This window comes from Harpia harpyja, chromosome 3, assembly GCF_026419915.1.
Source record: "Harpia harpyja isolate bHarHar1 chromosome 3, bHarHar1 primary haplotype, whole genome shotgun sequence".
Classification (NCBI taxonomy): domain Eukaryota; kingdom Metazoa; phylum Chordata; class Aves; order Accipitriformes; family Accipitridae; genus Harpia; species Harpia harpyja.
Window position 1 is genome coordinate 420,260 of NC_068942.1, and position 21,696 is coordinate 441,955.

At 49.8% G+C, this 21,696-nt stretch overlaps 2 protein-coding genes across 3 annotated transcripts; one reads left to right on the forward strand and one right to left on the reverse strand.

Moving 5' to 3' along the window:
- Nucleotides 1-1,066: 1,066 nt before the first annotated feature.
- SRSF7 (serine and arginine rich splicing factor 7) lies at nt 1,067-7,929 on the forward strand. The gene is made up of 9 exons (XM_052781077.1): nt 1,067-1,188; nt 1,531-1,711; nt 1,857-2,033; nt 2,917-2,991; nt 3,081-3,182; nt 3,557-3,610; nt 5,807-5,851; nt 6,448-6,483; nt 7,617-7,929. Exons 1-9 carry the CDS (start codon nt 1,161-1,163, stop codon nt 7,669-7,671), a joined length of 753 nt encoding a protein of 250 aa, XP_052637037.1. The 5' UTR covers nt 1,067-1,160; the 3' UTR covers nt 7,672-7,929.
- GALM (galactose mutarotase) lies at nt 7,472-21,546 on the reverse strand. Of its 2 annotated transcripts, XM_052781075.1 has the most exons (9): nt 21,076-21,546; nt 20,454-20,608; nt 17,332-17,538; nt 15,805-15,886; nt 13,308-13,409; nt 12,285-12,426; nt 12,016-12,190; nt 11,427-11,538; nt 7,472-7,654 (listed from the first exon to the last, which is right to left on the reverse strand). In XM_052781075.1, the coding sequence occupies exons 1-8, from the start codon at nt 21,269-21,271 to the stop codon at nt 11,461-11,463; spliced, it is 1,137 nt and encodes a 378-aa protein (XP_052637035.1). In that variant the 5' UTR covers nt 21,272-21,546; the 3' UTR covers nt 7,472-7,654; nt 11,427-11,460. The 2 variants fall into 2 exon arrangements, with proteins under 2 accessions (XP_052637035.1, XP_052637036.1); XM_052781076.1 differs by lacking the exon at nt 13,308-13,409 and having other exon boundaries at nt 21,076-21,541.
- Between the last annotated feature and the right edge of the window lie 150 nt (nt 21,547-21,696).

Genomic DNA, 21,696 nt, shown 5'->3' on the forward strand with positions numbered 1-21,696 from the left:
GGAAGCTCCTGGTGGAGGTCACGTCGTAAATAGGCCATTCGGGAGACGACAGCCACTTGTCTGGTGAGAACAGCTCTGCTGGTCTTGCCACACCGCCTTCCCAAGCCTGCAGCGTCCTTTCGGGAGGATGGCCGCAAGCCTGAAGCACTTCCCTGTGCCCCGCCGGCCTCTGCTCCGGAGGCGGCCCCCTGCCGCCATCCTGTTACCGTAAATCGGCAGTTCAGAAACTCTCCAAGACTCGGTTTTGGAGTTTTGGAAAGCAGGCATTCTTTATTGCAGCGCTGGGTACACGGGGGATCGCTCCACCTATCATGTACCCCCGTCAGATCTAGTCGTATGGTTTATATACAAGTTCTAGATGCATATTCATTAGATTTCTGAGAATTGTCACACATATTCATTAATTTTTTTCCGGGAGATTATTAGCATATGTAAATGTCCTTTGTGCAGGCCTTTTCAGGTGCTATGGTGGTCTTCAGGGGTCCTCTGGTGGTCTTCCATAGTCTTCCTCACTTGTCTGTTACTTGACCCTCCTTAGCGGATTCTGCGCAGTATCGTCCTTCACATGTTTTGGTACAACTTACCCTATGGAATGCTCATTAGTACTTCTTATGTTTACGTTAGCGATGCAACCCATATGGTACTTTAAGCTAAATTATCCACAAGGACAGGAACGAGGACAGAAGCTCCTATCTTTCCCGGCCATATTTATCCAGCAAAGTCCTATCTGTGCATTTTCCAGCAAAGATCATAAATTCACCAAGCACCCAGTTCAGTTTTAATTGCTCATGGTTTCCTTCTCTTCAGCTTTGGTTTTCCCAACTTTCGGCCTCTACCATATCAGTCCCCTTGCGCTCACCTCAGGGCCCCGCCGCTGCCGGAAGCCCGCCCCCCACTCCCGGTGGCGCAGGGACTACCGAGCGACCCGCCGCCGCCCCAATGGGCGCCGGGCCCGTCCCGTCCCGTCCCGTTCCTGTCAGGCGCCAACGGCCGCACCCCGCCGTCGCCGTGGCAACCGGCGCCCCCGCTGCTCCGCCCTACCCCCCCCCCCGCCCCGGCGCGCGCCTGCGCGGCGCCCGAGGGAGGCGGGAGCGCCGGGCGGGGCGCAGGCGCGGTCGGCGGCGCGTGCGCGCGGAGGGGCGGTCGGCGGGGCCGTTAGGATGTCGCGTTACGGCCGCTATGGAGGCGGTGAGTTCCCGGGGCGGCGGGCGCGGCGGGCGAGGGCGAGTGCGGCTTGGGGGAAGGGGCGATCGCCGCGAGAGAGCGGGGCGGGCGGCGGAGGGGGAAGGAAGGCGAAGGAAGGCGAGGCGAGGCGGCCGCCGCCGCCGCCGCCGCCATTTTGCGTCAGCGACCGTGGGGGAGGGGGCGCGCCCGCGCGTGTGCCGCTGCTGGCGGTGAAGGCGGGAGCGGGCCGCGCCGACAAGATGGCCGTGCCCGAGGGGGGCGGGGCGGGGCGGGGGCGCCGCCCCCCGCCGCGTGGGCCCACCCGTGCTCCGGCTCCGGCGCTGATCCCGGCTTCGCTCCCGGCAGAGACCAAGGTGTACGTGGGGAACCTGGGCACGGGCGCGGGCAAAGGCGAGCTGGAGAGAGCCTTCAGCTACTACGGGCCCCTGAGAACCGTGTGGATCGCCAGGAACCCGCCGGGGTTTGCCTTCGTGGAGTTCGAAGACCCGAGGGATGCTGAAGACGCTGTCCGTGGACTTGATGGGAAGTACGTGTGCGTTTCAGGCGTTAGCAGGAGCTACAGCCGGTTTTAAGGCCAGAGAGGGAAGCGGGGTTTTCTCTCTGGTTCTCCTTTTTGTAGTTCTACCATAAACAGTAACGATTAACTTAGAGCCATCGCGGACTTGTTGCAGGGTGATATGTGGCTCCAGGGTTAGAGTGGAAGTGTCAACAGGGATGCCTCGTCGCTCCCGTTACGACAGGCCTCCTGCACGGCGCCCCTTTGACCCTAATGACAGATGCTACGAGTGTGGTGAGAAAGGCCACTATGCTTATGATTGTCACCGCTATAGTCGCCGAAGGAGAAGCAGGTACGTGTGGGGCCAGGGTGGCTGGGTTGCTTCGCCAGTTCACTTTTGTGTAGCTCTTGTTAGCAAAGAACAGAATGTTACGCCAGTTTTCTTTAAACTTTAACGCTAGAATAAATGTATAGGTGTATATTACAATTTGTTGCTATTTCTATCAAATGTTAATATCTTAATAATCAACCTGGTCAAAACCTTTCAGGTTTCTTCGTTTGAGTCAGTCGCCTTGATTCAGAATGTCACGAGCCTTAAGATTTCATGCTGAGGCGCCTTGCAAATCCGACACTTAAGATCCTCCTAGACCTTGAGGTGATCAGCATAAGAGGCCAGATCCCCTCGAGCCATCTACACGTAGCTTCACCTTATTCTTTAAGGGCAGAAAATTTGAGACGGTGATCGCCGTAACAGTAAATTTGGCTTTCAATTGGGGCCCCCCTCCGGTTTAGAAAGAGGAACACCAGATTGACCACATTCCCACCTAGAAAAATCTTCTTGCGTCAATCAAGCCTCACCCTGGCTCATTGGGCTGTCAGTTTGATCGTCGTTAGATTGAAGAGAACACCTAGATGCAGCGATCGGCTATAGATACTTCTAGATCGTCTAGATCTGCTAGACCTTGGGCCAAAGAGGGTCGACCTGCAAACTTGCAAGGTTTATTTTAAATACACATTACAGTGTTTTCTATTCTAATGTAATTCTGCAATGTAATTCAGCTTTTAACATTTTTCTAGGTAGTAAAATGCTCAAGACAAGTAGGCCCAGACATTTTTCCAACTGACAGATGCTAGTTCTTTAGTTGTCTGAAATCAGTTTTGACTTCAGCAGGGCCTCACATGCACTGATTGCTGCAGCTGTTTCCTGATACCTGTTTTCTCTAACCTAAAACCAGGTCCCGGTCTAGATCCCGTTCAAGGTCCCGAGGAAGAAGGTATTCTCGGTCACGCAGTCGGAGTCGTGGTAGGAGGTGTGCTTAAGTTTGTCTTTTATTCCTATTTGCTTCTTTTGCTTTGAAAAAGCTACACTTGTACAACTCTTCAATTGACTTCTTTGCAGGTCCCGGTCAGCTTCCTATCGTAGGTCCCGGTCCATTTCTCCTCGTAGGTCTAGGTCTGTGTCTCCCCGCCGGTCCCGATCGGGTTCCTTGAAGAGATCAAGGTAATTATTAGTAGTTTTTAATAGGTTGTGTGCTTTGTTTTTGTTGTTGTTTTTCATTTTAGTTAAGGGATTTGAAAAGGTATTGGGTGGCAGACTTCGAAAGGTGTTGACCTCTAGAAATCAGACTGTAGCATGCTTTGAAAAGTTTCTGATAATCCTAGTTGAATTTACAGGCGTGGTAATACGATTAGTTTTGAGACCTTACACAGCTGCATATCCCTTGATGAATTTTGATGTCTAAAACGTCTAATGATCATGTAGGTTTTAAGTTCAACATGTAGACATTAATCTAGAGTAGTGCTGTAATTGTCATCACTTCTGGTTGAGTTGACTTCTTTGATTTTGTTTTAATTTGTCCTAATTTGTTATTTCAGGTCTAGATCAAGATCCAGATCTAGGTCCAGATCTGTTACGTGGCCCCGAAGCAGGTAAGATCTCTTCCGTGACTGTGGATACTTAGTAAAAGTTGCTTAAACGTCTGTTTAGGCTTTCTAACAGCTGTTAACATTTTCAGAAAAAACTGTGTTCTCGCTCCACTAACTTAGGGGTCTGTAGTTTTGAAAAGCAGTGCAGAAGATTGTTCTTTTTCTTTTTATTGTTTTACATATCACTGACATCCAGGTCCCAATAGTCATCACTAGTACTGTTTTGATCGGGTTGCATTAACAGCTAACATAGCAAACGAATTTAGAATTAATCTGAAAAGTTTTCTTCTTTTTCTTTGTGTAGCACACACGAGATTGTGGATTCTTCCCATTATTTGTCAGAGAAATCAGGATGCCCTTCTGGTAGCGCGTTAAAAGCATTAATGCATGTAGCCAGGCAAGTTGTGAAGGGCTTGCTAGTACCATGAGTGTTACAGCTGTTTCCAACTCTGTTGAATAACAGAGCGTCAGTCTGCAGGAGCTGAATTCAATTTGAGATAAACACCTGTCAGAATTATTTTGTACCAACAAATGTGCCATAAGAGTGACGATCAAATTTTAAAGGAACACAGGATGTCATTTGTTCTCTGAAATTGTAGCTTAATCCTTCCATAGTAAGTGGATGCAGCTTGTGCTTTATGCAGTCTTGTCCAGGCAGCATGGCTGACATAGGTTGATTGAATGTCCTTGGCAAGCTGTCGTAGGAGAACAAGAGTAAATTGAAGTTCCACTCTGAAGAAGATGGGACTGCTCTTGCCGCAGCCCATTCCCGGGCCTACTGTTCTGGTTTGAAATCCATAACACTATAGTCAACCGTGAAGAAACACAAAAAAAACAAAGGGAAGCTTTAGCTGAAGGGCGTAAGTGGAAAAGCCTACAGCTGAAGATGGGAGATTCGGTGCTGAAAGGTGGCAGTGGCATTTTCTGAGAGTAGAACAGCAAGCAGTGACAGGAGGCGAAGACCAGAAGATGGCTTAGTTAAGAGCAGAAACTCACACAAACAGTCCAGAAGCTAGTAAAAAGAGAAGGGAAATTCCCTGAGGCAGTCGAGCAATGCCTTTCACTGATGAGGTATACTTTCTCTACCTGTTGCTAAAATATGTTGAATCTTAATACCATTTGTTCCAATGTGACTAAATCATGGCTCATCACTGTCCACTGTCAGTGATAAGCAGAAGACAGCTACAGTCAACAGGCTCTCAAAGAGAAAAACATCTTGATTTTACCACTATTGTTTTCTTTTTTCAGTACCAGGATCGTTTTCTGCAGTGTAAAGGATGCTTTTAGTGAAATTTCTAGACTATTGTGTGACACCTTTCATTGTAAGTAGAGATTAAGTCACCGAGGCAGAGGAAATTACGTACAAGTAATTTGTACTTGTACACATGTACAAGTACAGGGAAGTGGCAAAATATTGGTGCTTAACTCTAATGAGGTCACTGTTAAACTTCCACATGAGGCAATTGGAAGATGGTTTCTTTACAGAAGAATCGAAGGAATGCATAGCACCCAGAGACGGGCTCTTGAGTCATAAGGAATACAGACTGCATAAGTACTACATGATGTTTGCTGGTTTGACAGCGTCAAAGCTACATCTGGAAGCTGTTGTGGAAAGCCTTGGATGTGGAAAGTAGAAGACGTCCTTTGGGAACCTAAAAGTTTCAGTTATTTTGGGCAGTATTAGTATTCTGGTGCAGCACTGTTATCTCAGACTGACATTTTTGACAGTCTTCACAAGGGTTAAGTTCAGAGAGATTTAAAAAAATATTTTGAGCAAGAGCTTATATAAGATGAAGCACAGAGGAGAAGGTATTTGTAGGAGCGTGCTGCCTGCAGTCAGTTGCAACTATAGTGGTAGATGTCACTCAAGCCTAATAAAACTTTTGCAAGTTTAGAGCATGGCTTTTTACTGGCTTTGTGAAAATACTGGCCAGGATTTGGATTATTCATGTATTCTTGCCACCTGCATCAGCAAACACCAGTCATCAGCCGGGGACCAAAGTACAGAACAACATGTGCACCATCTATTTAAAAAGCTTTCTTCCGAAACTTAGCAGGAAAAGGCCTGGAAATATGCAGGATTCTGTCTGTTCAACACGACAGTTCTTACACATTTAGTGTGAATCTTGCTGTCTCAACTGTGGGAACATGCATGCTACCAGCTTCCCTGCTGAGCTGTGTTTTTAATTCTTCTCGTAGGTCCAGGTCTCATGGCAGATCAAAATCGGGCTCACCGGCTAAGAGGTAAGCATACAGAGATAAAGCCTGCAGTAGTATCTAGAATTCAGTATTGGGTTTGCATGATGAACAGAGCCTGGTCCTTTAGGAAGAAAATCCCCCAAACATGGGTGCCCAGCTAATCTGTTTGCGATATGACTGAGATCATAAAATTCCCTCTGCAGCTATTTGGAGTATGTTCCTTACCCATCTCTTTGTTTTCATTAGCTTTCTCTAGTTTCCAACATAGTACTGAATTCTGTGTCTTTGTGCTCAGTTCTGTTAAATATTTCTATCCATCAGATAAAGGGCTTCAGCTTTATTAATGCTGTTGATAAAACAGCAGGAATCTGGTGATGTTTCTTTTCTCAAAGCTTCACCTCAGTACTACCCCTTGTTTTCCTATTTTGTCTACTGAAGACAGTTGCTTAAAATTAATCTCCATGCTAAATGAATTGAGAATCCCTGCCAGAGTAAAAGTTGATTTGAAAACTTTGCCATTTTAAAGAGCTTCTGGCTAGATTCCCATAATAATTCCATTGTTGTCCGAGATGCTTATTTTTTTGAATATAAAAGTTCCATTTGACCTTTAAAGCTGCATTGATGATATTCTGTTTTGACAGTCGGTCAAAGTCCCGATCACCATCTCCAAAGAGAAGGTATGTTTATCTCCCTCCTAATAATGTCGATTCTGTAGAGCTGGTATTTTAGTATCTGCAGTCATCTCTGCTGAGGAGTTTGATTGCTACTTGTAGGAAAATACTGGAAAGGTATTTTGCTGAGATCTCTTCGACAGAAATAATGTTGTGATTATGGTTTTATATATGGTAATAAATACGTGGTAGTCATTCCTCAGGATACTGGTTATGTAGCAGTGTTACATCTTGCCTTTGCTCCTGTGTTCATTTGAGTTCACTAACAGTTTTACTGCACAGAGACTTTCTACTGGTGAGCTTAAAGCACAGAATAAATGTGGGAATTGGCTTTGAGTCTCATTAAAAGCTGCAGTGAGATAGAGTGGAGTAACGTGGCACAGCAGTCAGGACTGGAAGGTTGAGCCTGTTATTTAATCTATTCTTTTTCCCAATAAGTTGGTAAATAATTATGTGTGTGTGTGTATGCCTATATTTGTAGTGACAGAATCAGCAGCGTTTTTTTCCCTAGTTTGAATTCTTTAGTAGTTCATTTTTATGACTTCAGTGCTCAGGATTTGCAGGGAGGGGATATATCCTAGGAAGAATAGCTGTAGAACCGCCATGATGTGTCCCTTGCCTTGGTGATCTTTCTGCCCTGCAAGTTGTTTCTTTCTTTTTTTACATACTGACAGAACTTCCGCACTTAGCTTTGCTTCATTTAAAAACGTGGCTGTATGTAGTCTAACCTCAGAAACAATCACAAGGGACTTGAAGAAATGCTCATAAATGCTGAGCGATCACCATAATAGGTTTTGACAAGCTGCTGTATCAGAACAGTGAAGAACTAGCCTGCTTCCATGAACGTCACTATTAGTAGTACCCTTTAGATGACTTGACAGTGATCACATTTAAATTGTGTTATAAAAATAACAGTAGAGAAATGCAAAAATGTGAAAGTAAAAACCATAAAATAAATGTATTATCTCTAACATTAAATCATCAACCCATTAGCTTCGTTAATAGTGATTTTTTGTTTTATTAGAAAACAATGCTTAAAGGCTGCTGAAGTAGTCTAGGTATCCTCCTGTTGCTTTTTCCTGTATTTGTGAATCCTAAATGACTACTGAAATATTAACTGTGGATTCTTTTCCTTTCAGTCGTTCACCATCAGGAAGCCCTCAAAGAAGTGCGAGTCCTGAAAGAATGGATTAAAGTTATGAAGTTAATCTTTTAGGAAGAAAGTTATTTTGCTTACATTATTATAAGGGATTTTGTGGTGTCTTTGTAAATGTAAGAATGTAGATAGAAGAGTATATCAACTAAAATTTGGCATGATCTGGGTCTTCTGAGTTAGTCACACCAATAGACTAGCACAGGTCTCTTTTTATTGTATGAATTAACTTCCTGTGATATGAAAATGTGGGACTTTTTTATTGGCACATTGAAATAAAATGTGTATTTTTAACTAAACCTTCTCTGTAGTAACCCTGCTGCTTCTGTTAACATTTGGGTAATTTTAGCTGTGTGCCATGTAACGTGGATGAAAAATGTCTAAAATGGGAATGACTAATACTGGTGTCTTCTCAAACTAGTCACTTTTCACATTTATTGTTGAATGGTCTTTGGTGAAAGGATCAGTTTCTGCTTTCTTTGAAATGGAACTTAAAATCCATCTCTCTCTGCAGATGGCTAAAAATTTGCATATGCCCTTTTTATTCCTTTATGATACTTTGTGGGCATTCATTTTTCTCCCTGATCTAACTATTCTGCAAATCTTACTCTCTGGTGCTTGACTAGTTGTGATACCCAATGCCCAAAAACTTAAGGATGAGCTTTTATTCAAAATACTGACATCTTTTAAATGAGTAACATCTGCAGAAACCTCTAAACGTAATAGAAATCATCAATAACTTGACAATTGCTACTTTTGCTTGTTGCATTTTTTAGTTGTTTAGGCTATTAATATAAAGACTTCTTAAAATGTCTCAAGGCATGTTTTCCTTTTTTGAGGGAAGATAAAAGGTCTTCCGACCTACTTGCTGAAGGACCTTAGGAAGATGTGTTTGAGAGGCAAAAGCAAGCTGTTACTAGTCTTTCTGCAGCTCACTCAAAACTTTTGTCAAAGTGAAAGATTCTCACAGCTGACCTCAGGAATTCTAACCTGCTTCACAGAAATCGGTATGATTTTAAAGCAGCCCAGATCCTGGAGACGATTTTGTTGAATTAAGCTAATTTCTTCCAGCAAATACACACCTGCAGGATTAATTATTTGTGTACAGGTATGTCAGGCTCTCTGTTTGTCTTCATTCTGTAGTCAAGAATTGCATGATAAGGCACTTTGTTGACACAGATCACAGCAAAAGACTGGGAACATGTTAGACTGTGAACAAACAAACTGGTAGGCGGAGGGAGGGAAAAAGCAAACATTTTTTTACTGTGATGGGGTATCTAGCAGAAATAAAGGCCAGTTTTGGCAGTAAACAAACACTGAAATGGAAGGTGAGGCCTGTTTGGGCTTCTGGCAAAATCTACCATGGCAGTTTGCTTCCAATGTGTAAAACATTGCAGAGCATCTTAAATGAAAAAAAAAAATTAGAAGATTAACTTTGGTCACACCTTGGGTAACCCATGATTTTAAAAAAAACAGGCTTCCTGTTAACAAGGAGTTCATGGTGTTTTTTCAGCGTATGAGCAAATGGTCCAGATTCTGAGCGCACTGCCATGCTGCAGCATTGTCTGGCCTTTGTGCCTAGTCCTCACTCTTGGGTCCTTGGTGTCTGCCTGGACGCACCCGTGGTGCTCAGCAGTGGGGATTAGCGTTTCACCTGCCGGGTGTGATGGTTGATATTCTGGCAATATCCACTAAATTCCACCGTTGCCGCAATGGGAGAGCCGGGGGCAACACAAATGTTGCCCTGCAGTGATTTAGCGGAAATGCCTGAAGCCTGTGACTTGTGTTTGGAATATTTATTGGTTGTGCATTGCCTGGCTGGTTTATAGCGTGCCTGGGTCACAGACACGCGTACGCCAGTGGTATGGAATTTGATCAGCTTTTTTCTCTTCTGTACTCTTACGGCAAACCTACTCCACAATAAACCTGCAGACTAACACGACAGCTGTACTGGTACCTGTTTTTCAGTACCCAGAGACACTGTGGAAGATGGAGCAGAGGAGCCTGGGGTTTCTGTAGGGGACTGGGGTTCCCCTAAACCCAGGCTTAGCGGTGAGAACCTGAGCGAGGAGGCAGGGCTGTGCTGGCGGGGCGGCCCTGCCTGCGGCTTATGGCCGCTATGACGGACAGCCAGCACTCCTGAGGTGCGGAGCAGTGGCAAATCTGGCGTCCACGCTTCTGTGCAGCTGTGGTGACCAAAATTGCGGGTGGCTGTGCTGCCTCCCGCAGCTCTAGTCATCCTCCTTGGAGCAGGCTGCGCAGCTCCAGCTCTCACCCCAGTTTGGTAGGACTTCACCAAAAATTCCATACGGTCTTTGTGAGCTCCTGGAAAAGATGCCCGGACAGGGGCGTTTGTGTGACTGCTGCTGCCATGACCCTGGGCCCTGCACCTCTGGGTGGGGTGTGCACACCCTGCGCGGGTGGGCTGGGGCCAGGGGGGCAATGGGACCTGTACCCAAGGTCTCTAATGCAGTGGGCAAGCCCCACTCACAGGGGTGATGGTGCTTCCACCCCTGGTTTGCAACCTAGCATTTCCTGAGCTTGGATCAGCGGGGCTGTATTCTCCAAATGATACCAGTCCTTATGCAGAATGAACTGCAGCCACCTAATGTGTGACCGCGGTGCACTTGGGGCATCGCAGGACAGTAGCGGGATGCTCGTTTTGGGGATCAGAGTGGCAGAACTGACTTGTGACAGGTCTGCCAGGTTTGCAAGCCCATTAGCCAGGCACTTCCACTGGTGGCAAGGTCATTCCCGCAGCCCTGCAGACGAGGAAGCACACTGGAGTGCCACGGGTCCTGGCTGCAATCTGCCAGCGGGAGCCAGGACTTGTGCAGCCCCTTCAGCAGCAGCATGGCAGGAGAAGGTGGGAGTCAGGCTGCAGTGCCTCGCACGGGGTGCCTGGCCCAAGGGCTGGGGAAAGGGGTGCCAGCTCCCTAATACAATGGCACTGCCATCCCCCTGGCTTGTGCTGATTTTTTATGCAACCTCAGAAACATGGAGGTTTTCATCAGACAGGCCCGTTCCAGGGTTTTGGGTACTTCACATGGAAACACATTAAGAGGATGGTTTTCCTCCCGCAGTTGTATATTCAGGACTGTAGATGGATGCATCCACTTCACTTCAGCAGCCCAGGCGTAGCACAGAAGATGCTCTTGCGCAGCTATTGCTGCTGGCTTCAAAACAGGAGTTGAGCCAGGGCGGCCAGCTGGGATAATCCCAGCACGCCATCCTCTGCAAAGCTATTCTGCGTGACCACTGTGTACCCATGCCATCACAACGCTGTCAGAACTGGCGGCTCCAGCTGCGAGGGCTGCCCTGTTGCCCCGCAGGGGAAGGGCAGGGCACCCTTTGATGAGCTGACACGGAGCTGTGGGGCAGGTCAGTGGTGGGGAGAGACCAGCAGCCAGCACAGCTCAGAGCATTTTAATGGGAATAGCTGGTGGTGTAACGAACAACCACAACTTTATCAGCCTTCCTGCATGCTCCACATGACTGTTACGAGATATTCTCCTGCTGTAGTGTGAGCTGCAACATGCCATGTCCCTAAACAAGGTGTTTTCAGTGCATTTTTACTGTGAAACAAAACCTAATGCCCAGGCTGGACAGAGGGTGAGAGCTTTGCACAGACCAGATAGTGGCAGAGCTGGTGACAGGAGTTAAAGCCAGCAGAAACCATGGGTGAAAACCACAGAGGAGGAAAAAAGTTCCCAAATGGCATGCATCACCCAGAGTAGTTTGAAAGCGCCGTTCGGCACCTGGTGGGCTTTCTGGCTAACCTGCTAGAGGCACTTACCCCTCTCGGTGGTAGGAGTCAGCATCCCCTCGCCTTAAGCGGTGTTGAACACGAGCCACGTGCTGTGGTTGTACTCCTCGCCCGGCCGGAGTAGGGCGTTGGGGAAGTGGGGCTGGGGAGAGGCAGCAGCATGTCAGTGACCGTGAGCGCACACCACAGGACCAGAAAGGGTCACCAGGGCATGGCCGCATCCCCTCGGCCTTCCTGGGGCAGCATCCCGTGGCTCCCCCCAGCATTTCCAGCGGCAGCGTTTAACCACCGGCTGGCCGAGTGGGCCAGTCCTCCCCCTGGCTGAATTCAGGCCCCATGGAGAGGACGTGGCCCCGGTGGGGTCTTCTGCTCTAGATGCCGTGCCCTCGGGAAGCCAGGCTGTGTGGGGCCGGTCCCCGCTGCACTGGCCAACCCCTGCCTAATGCCACAGGACGTTGTGACCTGTGCCTGCCTCAATCCTGGTGTCTACAAAGCGTACCCTCACCAAACGGACTCTGTTCATATATTTAATGCCCCAGAGACATGGGGGGGGGGGTGGGGTGGTATGGTCCCCCGCCGCAGGACACGAGCAGCTCCCTGGGGTGGGGGGACGGTTCACCTTGTTGATGGCGTCGGGCCAGTTCTGGGTTTCCAGGCAGAAAGCTGAGTGCTTGGGGTATGCGATGGCGCCTTTGCCCTTCAGGGAGCCGTCCAGGTTGTTCCCGGTGTAAAACTGGATGCCAGGCTGGGTGGTGTGAACCTCCATGGCCCTGCCGGTGGGTGGGTGGCGAGCCCTGGGGAGATGCCGGTGGAGGATGCCAAGGGGCTGGCCAAATGGGCGCCCCGTGGCTCCAGGGGTGGAGGACCCCTGCCATGGTCCCAGCCTACCTGGCCGCAAGGCGTCGAGCCTGCACCTGCGGCAGGCAGAAGTTGTGGTCAAAGCCATCCAGGTGAAACTTCTGCAAGTGCTTCCCCAGCTTCACAGGCTGCCGGAGATCGAAGCCGGTGCCCTGCACAGCGGCCACCTCCCCTGGGCAAGAACAGCAGTGTCAGCCGCTCACCCACACGCCAGCAAACACCTGCGTGCTGGCCCCTGCGCAGGGTTGAGATCCCTCGCTTTGGTGAGCTGAGGGTTTTAAGCTGTTTGTGATCCTTATCTCGTTGTGGTGCCCTGCTTCAAGCAAGTTTGCCTTGTGGCCACTGTGACTCGGGCTTGGACATGATCACCTTGTCCCCCAGCAGAGGTGGCAGCCCCCGGGGACACTGCTGTGCTTAGCTGGGACAAAGCAAAGCCAAGGAGCCGGAAAACAAGAGGGGGGGGCTTGTATATTTAACTATACAAGCTAATTAATATAACCCCAAAACTTATTAGATATTAATATTTATATACACATAAGATATATATACATATACTCTCTCTCTCTCTCTCTCTAAAAAAATGAATCCTCCCAGATCTCTGAACAAACATCCATGAGATGGCCACGAAGGTAGCCCACCTGCCAGGATGGTGAATACGGGCTGTATTCTGGGACCCATCCCCTCCTGCCTCAGGGCATTGTTTCTGGAAAAAAAGGTTTAAGACCGTAAAACCAGCTTTTTCTCTCAAGTCTTGTTTTTTAAGGCCTGATGTGGGGACGCAGCATCCTGTGATAAAGCTCTTGCAGTGAGAACAACCCTAAGACATACTGAATGCAGTGCAAAACACAGTCATCCCAACCCAAAGGCAAGGGGTTTTGCGTGGGGGAAGGTGAGAGAGGAAGGGCAGGGGAGGGGATTTTTTCCCTAAAGTCATCCTTTTCCACCCTTCTGTAAAGGGAGAGGTTTCCAAGGGTCAGCAGGCAGCTGCCGAGTGCACAGGCATGCCGGTCCTGCTGCCAGCCCCATGCGCTGTGCTCTGCTCGCTGCACTCACGCCCAGCTCGGCTGCAGCTCTGCACTGGTTCTGCTCTGCAAATCTTGAGAAACATCAGTCTCCACCTGATAAACAGCACACTTCTGTGGCTTCTGATCCTATCTAAAAAGAGTGCATTTACTGAATTCAGCAGTGGGGTGGAAAAACGCCTTGAAAAAAAACACATTTTGATTTAGGCACTTACATAAAATACAGCAGCCATTGCACACAAGGGCTCTGTCTTTAATAGTTGCACAAATCTCATCTTCACCCCAGGGCTAAGACTATACAGTTTTATCAGCTTCAAAGGCTACATTTACCCAAAACACCAAGAAGGAACTGCAAAAAGCAGGGACAGCAAGCTGGCCGCAATTAAGATGTGAAATAGCTTCATGGTGAAAGCAGTGAGGAGAAGCAGGGCAGTGGGTTGGGTACGGCCTTAAGCTCTTCCCCGGCTTGAGCCCAGGCATGACACACCAAGCTGAGCAAAAGCCACCTGGACTGGGAGACCCACTCCTCCAGGTGCAAGCTGATGCATGCATGCACAGTGTTTTGGTTCATGAACACAGACGTAACTCTGGTTTTAGCAGACACCTGAGCTAAAAAGCTTTCTTGCTTTCTTTTTTTTACTTTTTAAAGCCTCTCTTCCTCTCCCTCCCAAAGTCAGAAGGTGCGCTCAGCAAAGCCACCCTGCAAGACCATCAGGGAAACAAGCCCTGCCATTTCCAGAAGAGCCTACGCTTACCAGAAACCACCCCGCAGGCTCATGCACCCCTTGGGCACAGATGCTGCCCCACACCCAGTTTCTCTTCCGTTGATGCTGGCTGCACTCAGGAGCCTTCCTGGTATTTATGCCCCAGACCGGCTGCTTGGTGCTCCCATCACCACCCTGTCCTCTGGAGACCTCCAGTATGGCACAGCACCCTCGCCTGCCACGGCTCAGTATCTGCACTCTGATGGCCTCCATTCCTCTAAGCCAGTGGGGCTGGATGAAAAGCCATCATTCAGAAGCAAATCTAGAAGTCCGCTTTTTTGATTATTTTAATCTATTTTACATTTTTCAAAAATTAAGCCAAACACAGCTTTTTTCTTTTTTAAATAATGCTTTTCATTCTTAAAAACAATAGAACTTGGTATCAGATTCATTTTGCAATTAGATCAACTCTTACTGCAACTCAGCAGTCACTTATGCTAAAGGAAAAGTGGGTGTTGGAGCAGCATGGTGGGAGGGCTGGAGTCAAGCCACCCAAAGCAAGGTGCCCCCCTGTTAGCAGTGGGACTATTGCTGAGGGCATGTGTTCGGTGCTGGCTCTCCTGCGGGTATGGGGAACGTGTTCCCTGTCCCAGCTTGTTCAGATTATTTAACTTAGCGGCTCAGTTGTTTATGGGGAGGAACAGAGTGGAAGTGGTGGGGGAAAAAAAACTAGAAAGCCCTGTTTTTTCCGTTTTACCCCCTGAATCAAGACTGGGTGCAAGAGGCTGCCAGCTTGCTTCTCCGTGCTGAGGCTGGAGACAGTAGCAATGCCACCTTTGTTTAATTAACCTGCTTAGCATGCAAAATATGCTGTTTTCCTTAACTGGCTCTCCTCTTTTAGCCATTCAGGACATTAAAGACAGGAAAGAAAAGTGTTGGTTTTGTGTCTTCAGCCTCCCAGCCAGTAGCAGCTTCTCCCTCATCCCGATGAAGGGACTGGTGGTTCAGCTTTTGCAGGGAAGGACAATGCTGGGGTCCCGAGCACCAGAGATCCCAGCAGCTCTAGAGCTCAGCACCGGGCCTGGGAGCTGCCCTCCAGATCAGGGAGTCTGACCATGTCCTGGTGTGCCGTTGCATTCACTGACAGCAGCCTGGTGCCTGGAGCATGCTGCATGCTGCTTGCATCTCCCACATTTTACTGAGGCTTAAGAAACGAATTCTCCTGCTTTCTGTGGACTTTGCATATGGGCTGATCTTATGGAAATAAGATCTGTGGAAGTAAGACCTTGACATCACATGGAAAATCCCAGTAGAGAAGTATGGTAAAGCTGAACACTGCTGGAAGAAGCAAAGCAGGCAAACGCCAGGCCAATCCCAGCCCTCAAAGTGCTCTCTGGTGGCCCCACTGGCCCTGGGAACAATGGATCAGCCTGCAGGGAAATGCTGGCCAAACAGGTCTGGAGGGAGGTGCTTTGGTCCTGTGACATAGGCAGCTTGTCTCCTGGATGGGCCCCTTGGACCCATGTTGCAGTCTCACATCCCACTTGCGTCTGGCTCCATTTCCTACCTGCACCCCCTGGACGGACCCTGGTCCTCCTCCTCTCCAGGTCTGGGGCTGGTGATGGACCCTCCTACCCACACCTGGCTCTGCCCACTCTGCTCAGGTGCTGTGGGACTGTGCCAAGGGGTGAGGGCCCTGCTGTGCCTGGGGTGCCCTGGGTCCTGGTGTGTCCCCCCTCGCCGGGCAGTGCTGTTCCCCGATACCCACCAACACTCATCTGTAAAACCATCTCCACCATGTGCCGCGGGTGTCGCACCACCCACCAGTAGGGATCTTGGTGTTGTCCACAGGCAGGTAGGAATCCGCTTCAATAGAAATCTCGTGGTCGTAGATATCCTGTGAGCCCTGCAGGAGGATGGGAAATACTGGGACTCCTGCTGCGGCCCTTCCACCATTCGCGCAGCCCTAAGCACTCCCGGGAAGTGACTGCCCACGGTGGTGCTACGGCTGATCTGGTAGTGCCTGGGGGACCTCCTGGCTGTCATCCCACCTTGACCCTGGGCACAGGACAAAGGTACCAGCACAGACAAAAACCTGCATGGGACCTAGGAGCTGTAAATCCTGCAGGGCTGAGACTATCAGCCTGAACTTGCACCTCACCAAGAACTACCACCCTGCAGATCAACTAGCCAAAACACGCTGCTTGCTGAGCACACGGCGGTGGGCAAAAGGGGAAGGAAGCAAGTGTGGGGAAGTGCAACCCATCCTCTCGGCTCATGTCCTGCAGAGCAGGGGGTTGCACTCCTCTTCCTCTCCCGCAGCCTCAGGGATGCTGGCCAGGAACCTGCCGGGCTGGAAGGGGAGCAGGATCAAAGTTGAGCCTGCATGTCACTGTCTAATCTGAGCAGTAATTTCATGCCCAAAGGTCTCCTGTTCCTCTGGAAACACACCTGCATTGCATGCTGTAGGTGTTGATATTACTGTACCGTTGCGAGGACAAACAGAGGGTAAACTAACAACTGCACAGCCATTATTAGGGCAGTAGCCTGAGCAGACCTCCTGCATGGAGGGGCTGGGATGTCTCTCACTAACACTTTTAAGCATCTTTGTGTGACTGCACTGTCCCATCCTATTGCTCTGCCCAGCAAGAGTTTATTTCCCAGATCCTTTTCCTCCAAGGCCAGTTATAAACAGGGTGAGACTAAACCACAGCTGCAATACAGTGCCTGTCTAGTTGGCAGGACCCTGGACTGGTATGGGTGAGCCCTCTGCACCCTGCTACTGCCCCGCTCTGCAACGTTGGCTGCCTCACATCTCCTTTCCATGATGTTTCTCCTCCCCATTTTGACCTGGGTATTTCGGTGCTGCACAGACTCTGGCTGGCACTACAGGCCCTGATCTCAGCCGCACCATCCACACAAGGGTTCAGTACGTTGTCTCAGGAGCACCAACAGAAGACAGCTAAGAAATGCCAGTCCACCACTAAGGCATGCCGGTTCTGTACCTCCTCTGTAATCTTCCCAAGAAACCAGGAGAGACTGAAACTCTCCAGTTACACACAAAAGGAGAGTTAATATTCATGATGGGATGTCTCTGTTCACAATGCACCGGGATAATGCATCTTCACTTGAGGTCTTTGTGATTTAGTCCTGTCCCAGCTTGTAGGCTGCATGCAGCCCATGATGCATAGAGACAACCCCCATCACTGTGTCCCCAGAAGCATGCTGTGTCCCCAGACCAGTATGTTGGTCCCAATGATCCCATGGGAAGCCCATGAATCATCCCATGGGTCCCCAGGCTTTCTTCCCTTGCACAGTGTCCCTCCACGGGCTTCATCTCCCCACGCTTACCTGCCCTGCGAGGTTGAAGTATGCATGGTTTGTCAGGTTGATGGGTGTCGTCTTGCTGGTCTGGGCTCGATAGTTGATGGCCAGCTCCCTGCCGCTGAGTGTGTAGGTCACCCAGACTTTCAGGTCACCGGGGTAGCCTTCCTCACCATCAGGGCTAAGCCGGAAGAAGCAGACGCCGTTTGGGAGGACCTGGGGGCTCCAGAGAACCTGTAAGGAACATGCCATTGGTGGGACAGTCATGGGAAACACAGTGCCCTTCTCTCCTGTCCTAGGCTGGGCTGAAGCCAGGGACAAAAGATACTCAAAGAATGAAGCCCCAAAACAAAGGTTTTTTTCAATCATCTTTCCTGCTCTCACTCCTAGAAGACAAAAAAAAAAAAAAAAGCCCAAACAATCTTTTTCTCCCTATGAAGGACTGAAAAACAATATTCCCTTGTTGAAAAAGGGAAGTGGGAGAAAACACAAGCACCAGCCTGCTCTTGGTCAGCCAGGGCCAGCAGCAGGGAACAAGCTTTCCAATGAGCAGCCACACAAACAAGGCAGTTTGATCTGATGGGGGTCTGTCCCAGGCTGTATTACAGCCTAAGAGGGTCCACGTGTTTCATTTTTGCCCTGCAGCTGGACTTATTCCCCCTCCCTTGGATCTCCTGGTGTGCAACATTGCCTCAACAAGCTGCTGCCCTTCCCTCAGCTAACTTGGGGATGGCTTCTAGGACAATGTAAATACACACTGGGAGCTCCTGCTTAGGGACTGGGGTTGGGTTAAATAGTACCAGATGTATTGCCAGATACATCCACACGTCAGTGCTGATCCAGAGAACTAGGACCTCTCCGTTTCTTTCCCCTGCCAGAAACCAGGGCTCTGCTTGGAGCCGAACCTGCTGGCGAGCGAAGCAAGCCAGCACACTGTAAATTTAGCTGCCCAGACCGCCTGTTTGACCCTGGCCGTGGACCTGATGCTAAGCAGATGTCTCAGCCCCTTGCAGGATGGATGTGCGACAAGAGGGGAGGTGCCCAGTCTCTGGAGCTTTGCATCTACCTAAGGAATAGTCACTGTCTAATCAAAGAGGACAGATCTAGGGGCAGGGGCCAGATAAGGGTTTTGAGATGATCCCTTTCATGTCCTCTGCAGAGATCACAAACTCAGGGCACTTGTCAAAAGCCAACATTTTCACCAAACATGGGAACTGAGGGTGCCAAATGTGATAAGCAGGCTGCAGAGCAGGTCCTCCTGCACCGAGTGCAGTTTGACTGCAGCTCCCACTGCTGTGGGATGCTGTAGTTTTAGATATAAGTTTCTATTTAAGTTCTTCAAAGAAAAAGCTGTTAAAGACCAGTAAGCATACAAATACCACTATTTTTTAAAGCTAAGAGGGTTATTTTCTAAACTTCCCCAGTCCCCCAGCAGCGTGGTCAGGTATCGCTGCCACGGAAGTGTGGCTGCAAGCTTCTTTGTCATCAGACCATGTGCTGACTGCAGCACTGAGGTCTGCAAGATCAGGAAAAACAGACAAGATGGCCAAGACGGTCACAGCCAAGAGCCAGCATGTCTTGGTTTTGTTAGGGCTGACCACAGGTCTCTGCACAGTGACCGTTACCTGGCTGGAGGGGGTCTTGAGCAGGTGCCCAAGCGTGCCCCATGGGCCGGAGGACACAAAGCCCTGGCTGAGAGGTGTTGCTGCCTTGTCCTCACCAGGCTGGCATGCCTTCAGCAAGCAAGGGTAAGAGGCAGGAGAAGAGACCACATCCCCTGCCCGCAGAAGACAGCCTGGAAGCCCCGGCTGCAAAGGAGTGCACGTTTTCAGCTCCAGCTCACAGGGGGTCATGGTGTATAAAAAAACTTTAAATCAAATTGTCCTCTTTAGGGGTACAACAGCCAAGTCACTCCAGTACTCCCTTTTTTCTAAGGCTGCTAAGGAGTGTTTGATCCTGATCTGATGCCAGTTCACACTGCGCTTCCCAGAAGTGAGCTTTTTTCCAGACACTCTGACTTTTGCCCCATCACCCTGGATGTTCTTTCACGAAACAAAACATTCACCCAGGAAAGCAGCTGCACCAGCACATTCACATGTGTTCCTCTGGGGAAATGGTGGATCAGCTACTTGCAGGTTACAAATGCTTTTGATCCAACAAGGCCCAAGGCTTTAGGAAAGCAGAGACTTCTGAGCCTGCTATGCAATCATCAGGGTTATCAGCAAGGCTTTCAAGACAAGAGATGCTCCGCTGCTCTTACCACTTGTAGCACACAGATGGACTTCAGCAGCAGCTTTTGGGAGAAGATAGGAAGGGTTGAGTACCCTGGGGCCAGGGAAAGGTTATTTTACCTTGGGAGGTCACAAGGAAGGGCTGGGGAGGGGACACAGCGATGCTGAGGCATTTTGCAGGCTTGATCTAGTCACCAGCTGCTGTGAGTCAGAGCGAGAGCCTGGGGTATGCTGTCACTGGGATGAAAGCAGCATCGAAGGGGATAATGTAATAACCGCACTGAAGCCGCAGCACACCCTGCTCTCCCCTTACTTGGGAGTGCTCTCAAAAACAAGCAGCAATGATATTCAGTTTCTGCAAACCCAGCACCTTCTGACTCTGGGAGGAGCTATGGGCAGGTAACAGCCTTGAAACTACAGGCGCAAATGAGTCTGCATGGATCACTCTTCCCCATGAAACTTTCTTTGGGCACTGGGACAACCACAGCACCCACGCTGGGGCGGTGTGGCTGGCGCCTCAGGACCCTCCGTCATGCATGAGGCTGGGTCCTCACTGCCATGTCCCAGCCCAGGCTCTGTGGGAGCAGCACCTCGCCCCAGGACAACCCCATCAGAACGGGGCTCACAAGGCCTCAGGGCTGCAGGAACACAGAGGAAGCACAGCAGCCCTCTGCATGGCATCCAAGGATGACATAAGTGAGCCCCGCTAAGCCACCTGGGCAAAGACGAGCTGACCCAGCAGTTCACAGGGCCTCACTTCCCCCTGTTCCTGCACTCACAGCACTTTCTGGGAGCTGATTCAACTCAATCACCACCAGAAAACCCTACAGGGTGGGGAGTGAGGACATCATATCCTCTTGTCACAACCCCACAGGCTGTGTGCCAGAGGACACCAAGACCCGCCAGCCTGATTTTCACCTTGTCAAATCCCCTGGCTCCTCCGTGCAGGCTGTTGGGCCCATTGTTGAGGAACAGCTGATACTCCTTCCCGTCCACGGCGAACCTCCCCTTTGCAATCCTGTTGGCAACACGCCCCACGACGGCGCCGAAGAAGGGGTGCTTCCTTGTGTAACCTGGCCAGAAAAACAGCATGCAGTTAAACGGAAGGATTGGGACAGGATGGGTGGTCTCCAGGTGTGCTTACGGACTCAGAGGCGTCTCTCTCTCCTTCCCTCCGGTACTAAATAGGTGACCGCAGTCCCAGTGTTTTGCAGGACACACAGCTCGCTAGTCATGCACATCTTTCTTTGATTAAAACAGCCTGATGGGATCTTGTATTCTTTGCAGATTTGCAGAAAAGGCCTCTGTCACTGCCGGTCAAAGCATGACACAGCGCTGCCCCGTTAGAGGGGCACACAGTCTCCCCATTCCCCGTCCACCACTGAGCCCAGAACAGGCAGCAGGAGTTATATTTATTCAGCCCACTATTTGGAGAAGATATTTAGAAGCAGATCATGCAGTGTGGCAATAAACCAGAAAACGCTGGTTAAATTGCCTGATTTTTTTTTTTTTTTTTTTAAATAAACAGATTTAGACTCACCTTCCAAAGTGTCAAAGCCTAGGACAACATCTGAACACTCCCCATCCCTTCCTTTCATCTCCAGAGCAGCAATTATGCACCCTAAGGACAGGATTTCCACTTTCACACTGTCCGACTTTAAGATGAACTTTTCCACCATTCCTCCTCCTTCCTCCTGGGGCATCTGCCCGAACACCTCTCTCTTCACTTCTGTCATTGCTCCCCAAAACCTGGCCCGCAGCACCGCCGGCAGGAGCTGCAGCCCTGCCAGGGAAGGACGCTCAGGGGGAAGCAATGGTGGCTGGGAGCAGAGCAAACACAGCTCTTGAGAGCAATCATAAAAATCACATGATTGCCTTCCAGCGCTGGGAGGAGTTACGCCATGCTTCGGCTGCTGCTCCCCACCACCCTGGCTCGGCGGACGGCACACCGGCAAGCGTCAGCGCGGCCACGGAGGGATGCGGTGGAGCATGGAGAGGTGCCGAGGGCTTTCACCTGACAGCACCGGCCCTCCGGGTCCGGTCGGCTGGAGGTGGCAGAGGAGAGAGGGAAGGATGCCAAAACAAGGGAGCAAGGCTGTGCGTGCTCAGACTTGTGCCGCCAGGGCCAGGCAGCGCGGCTGCCAGCCCGCAGATTTGGGCT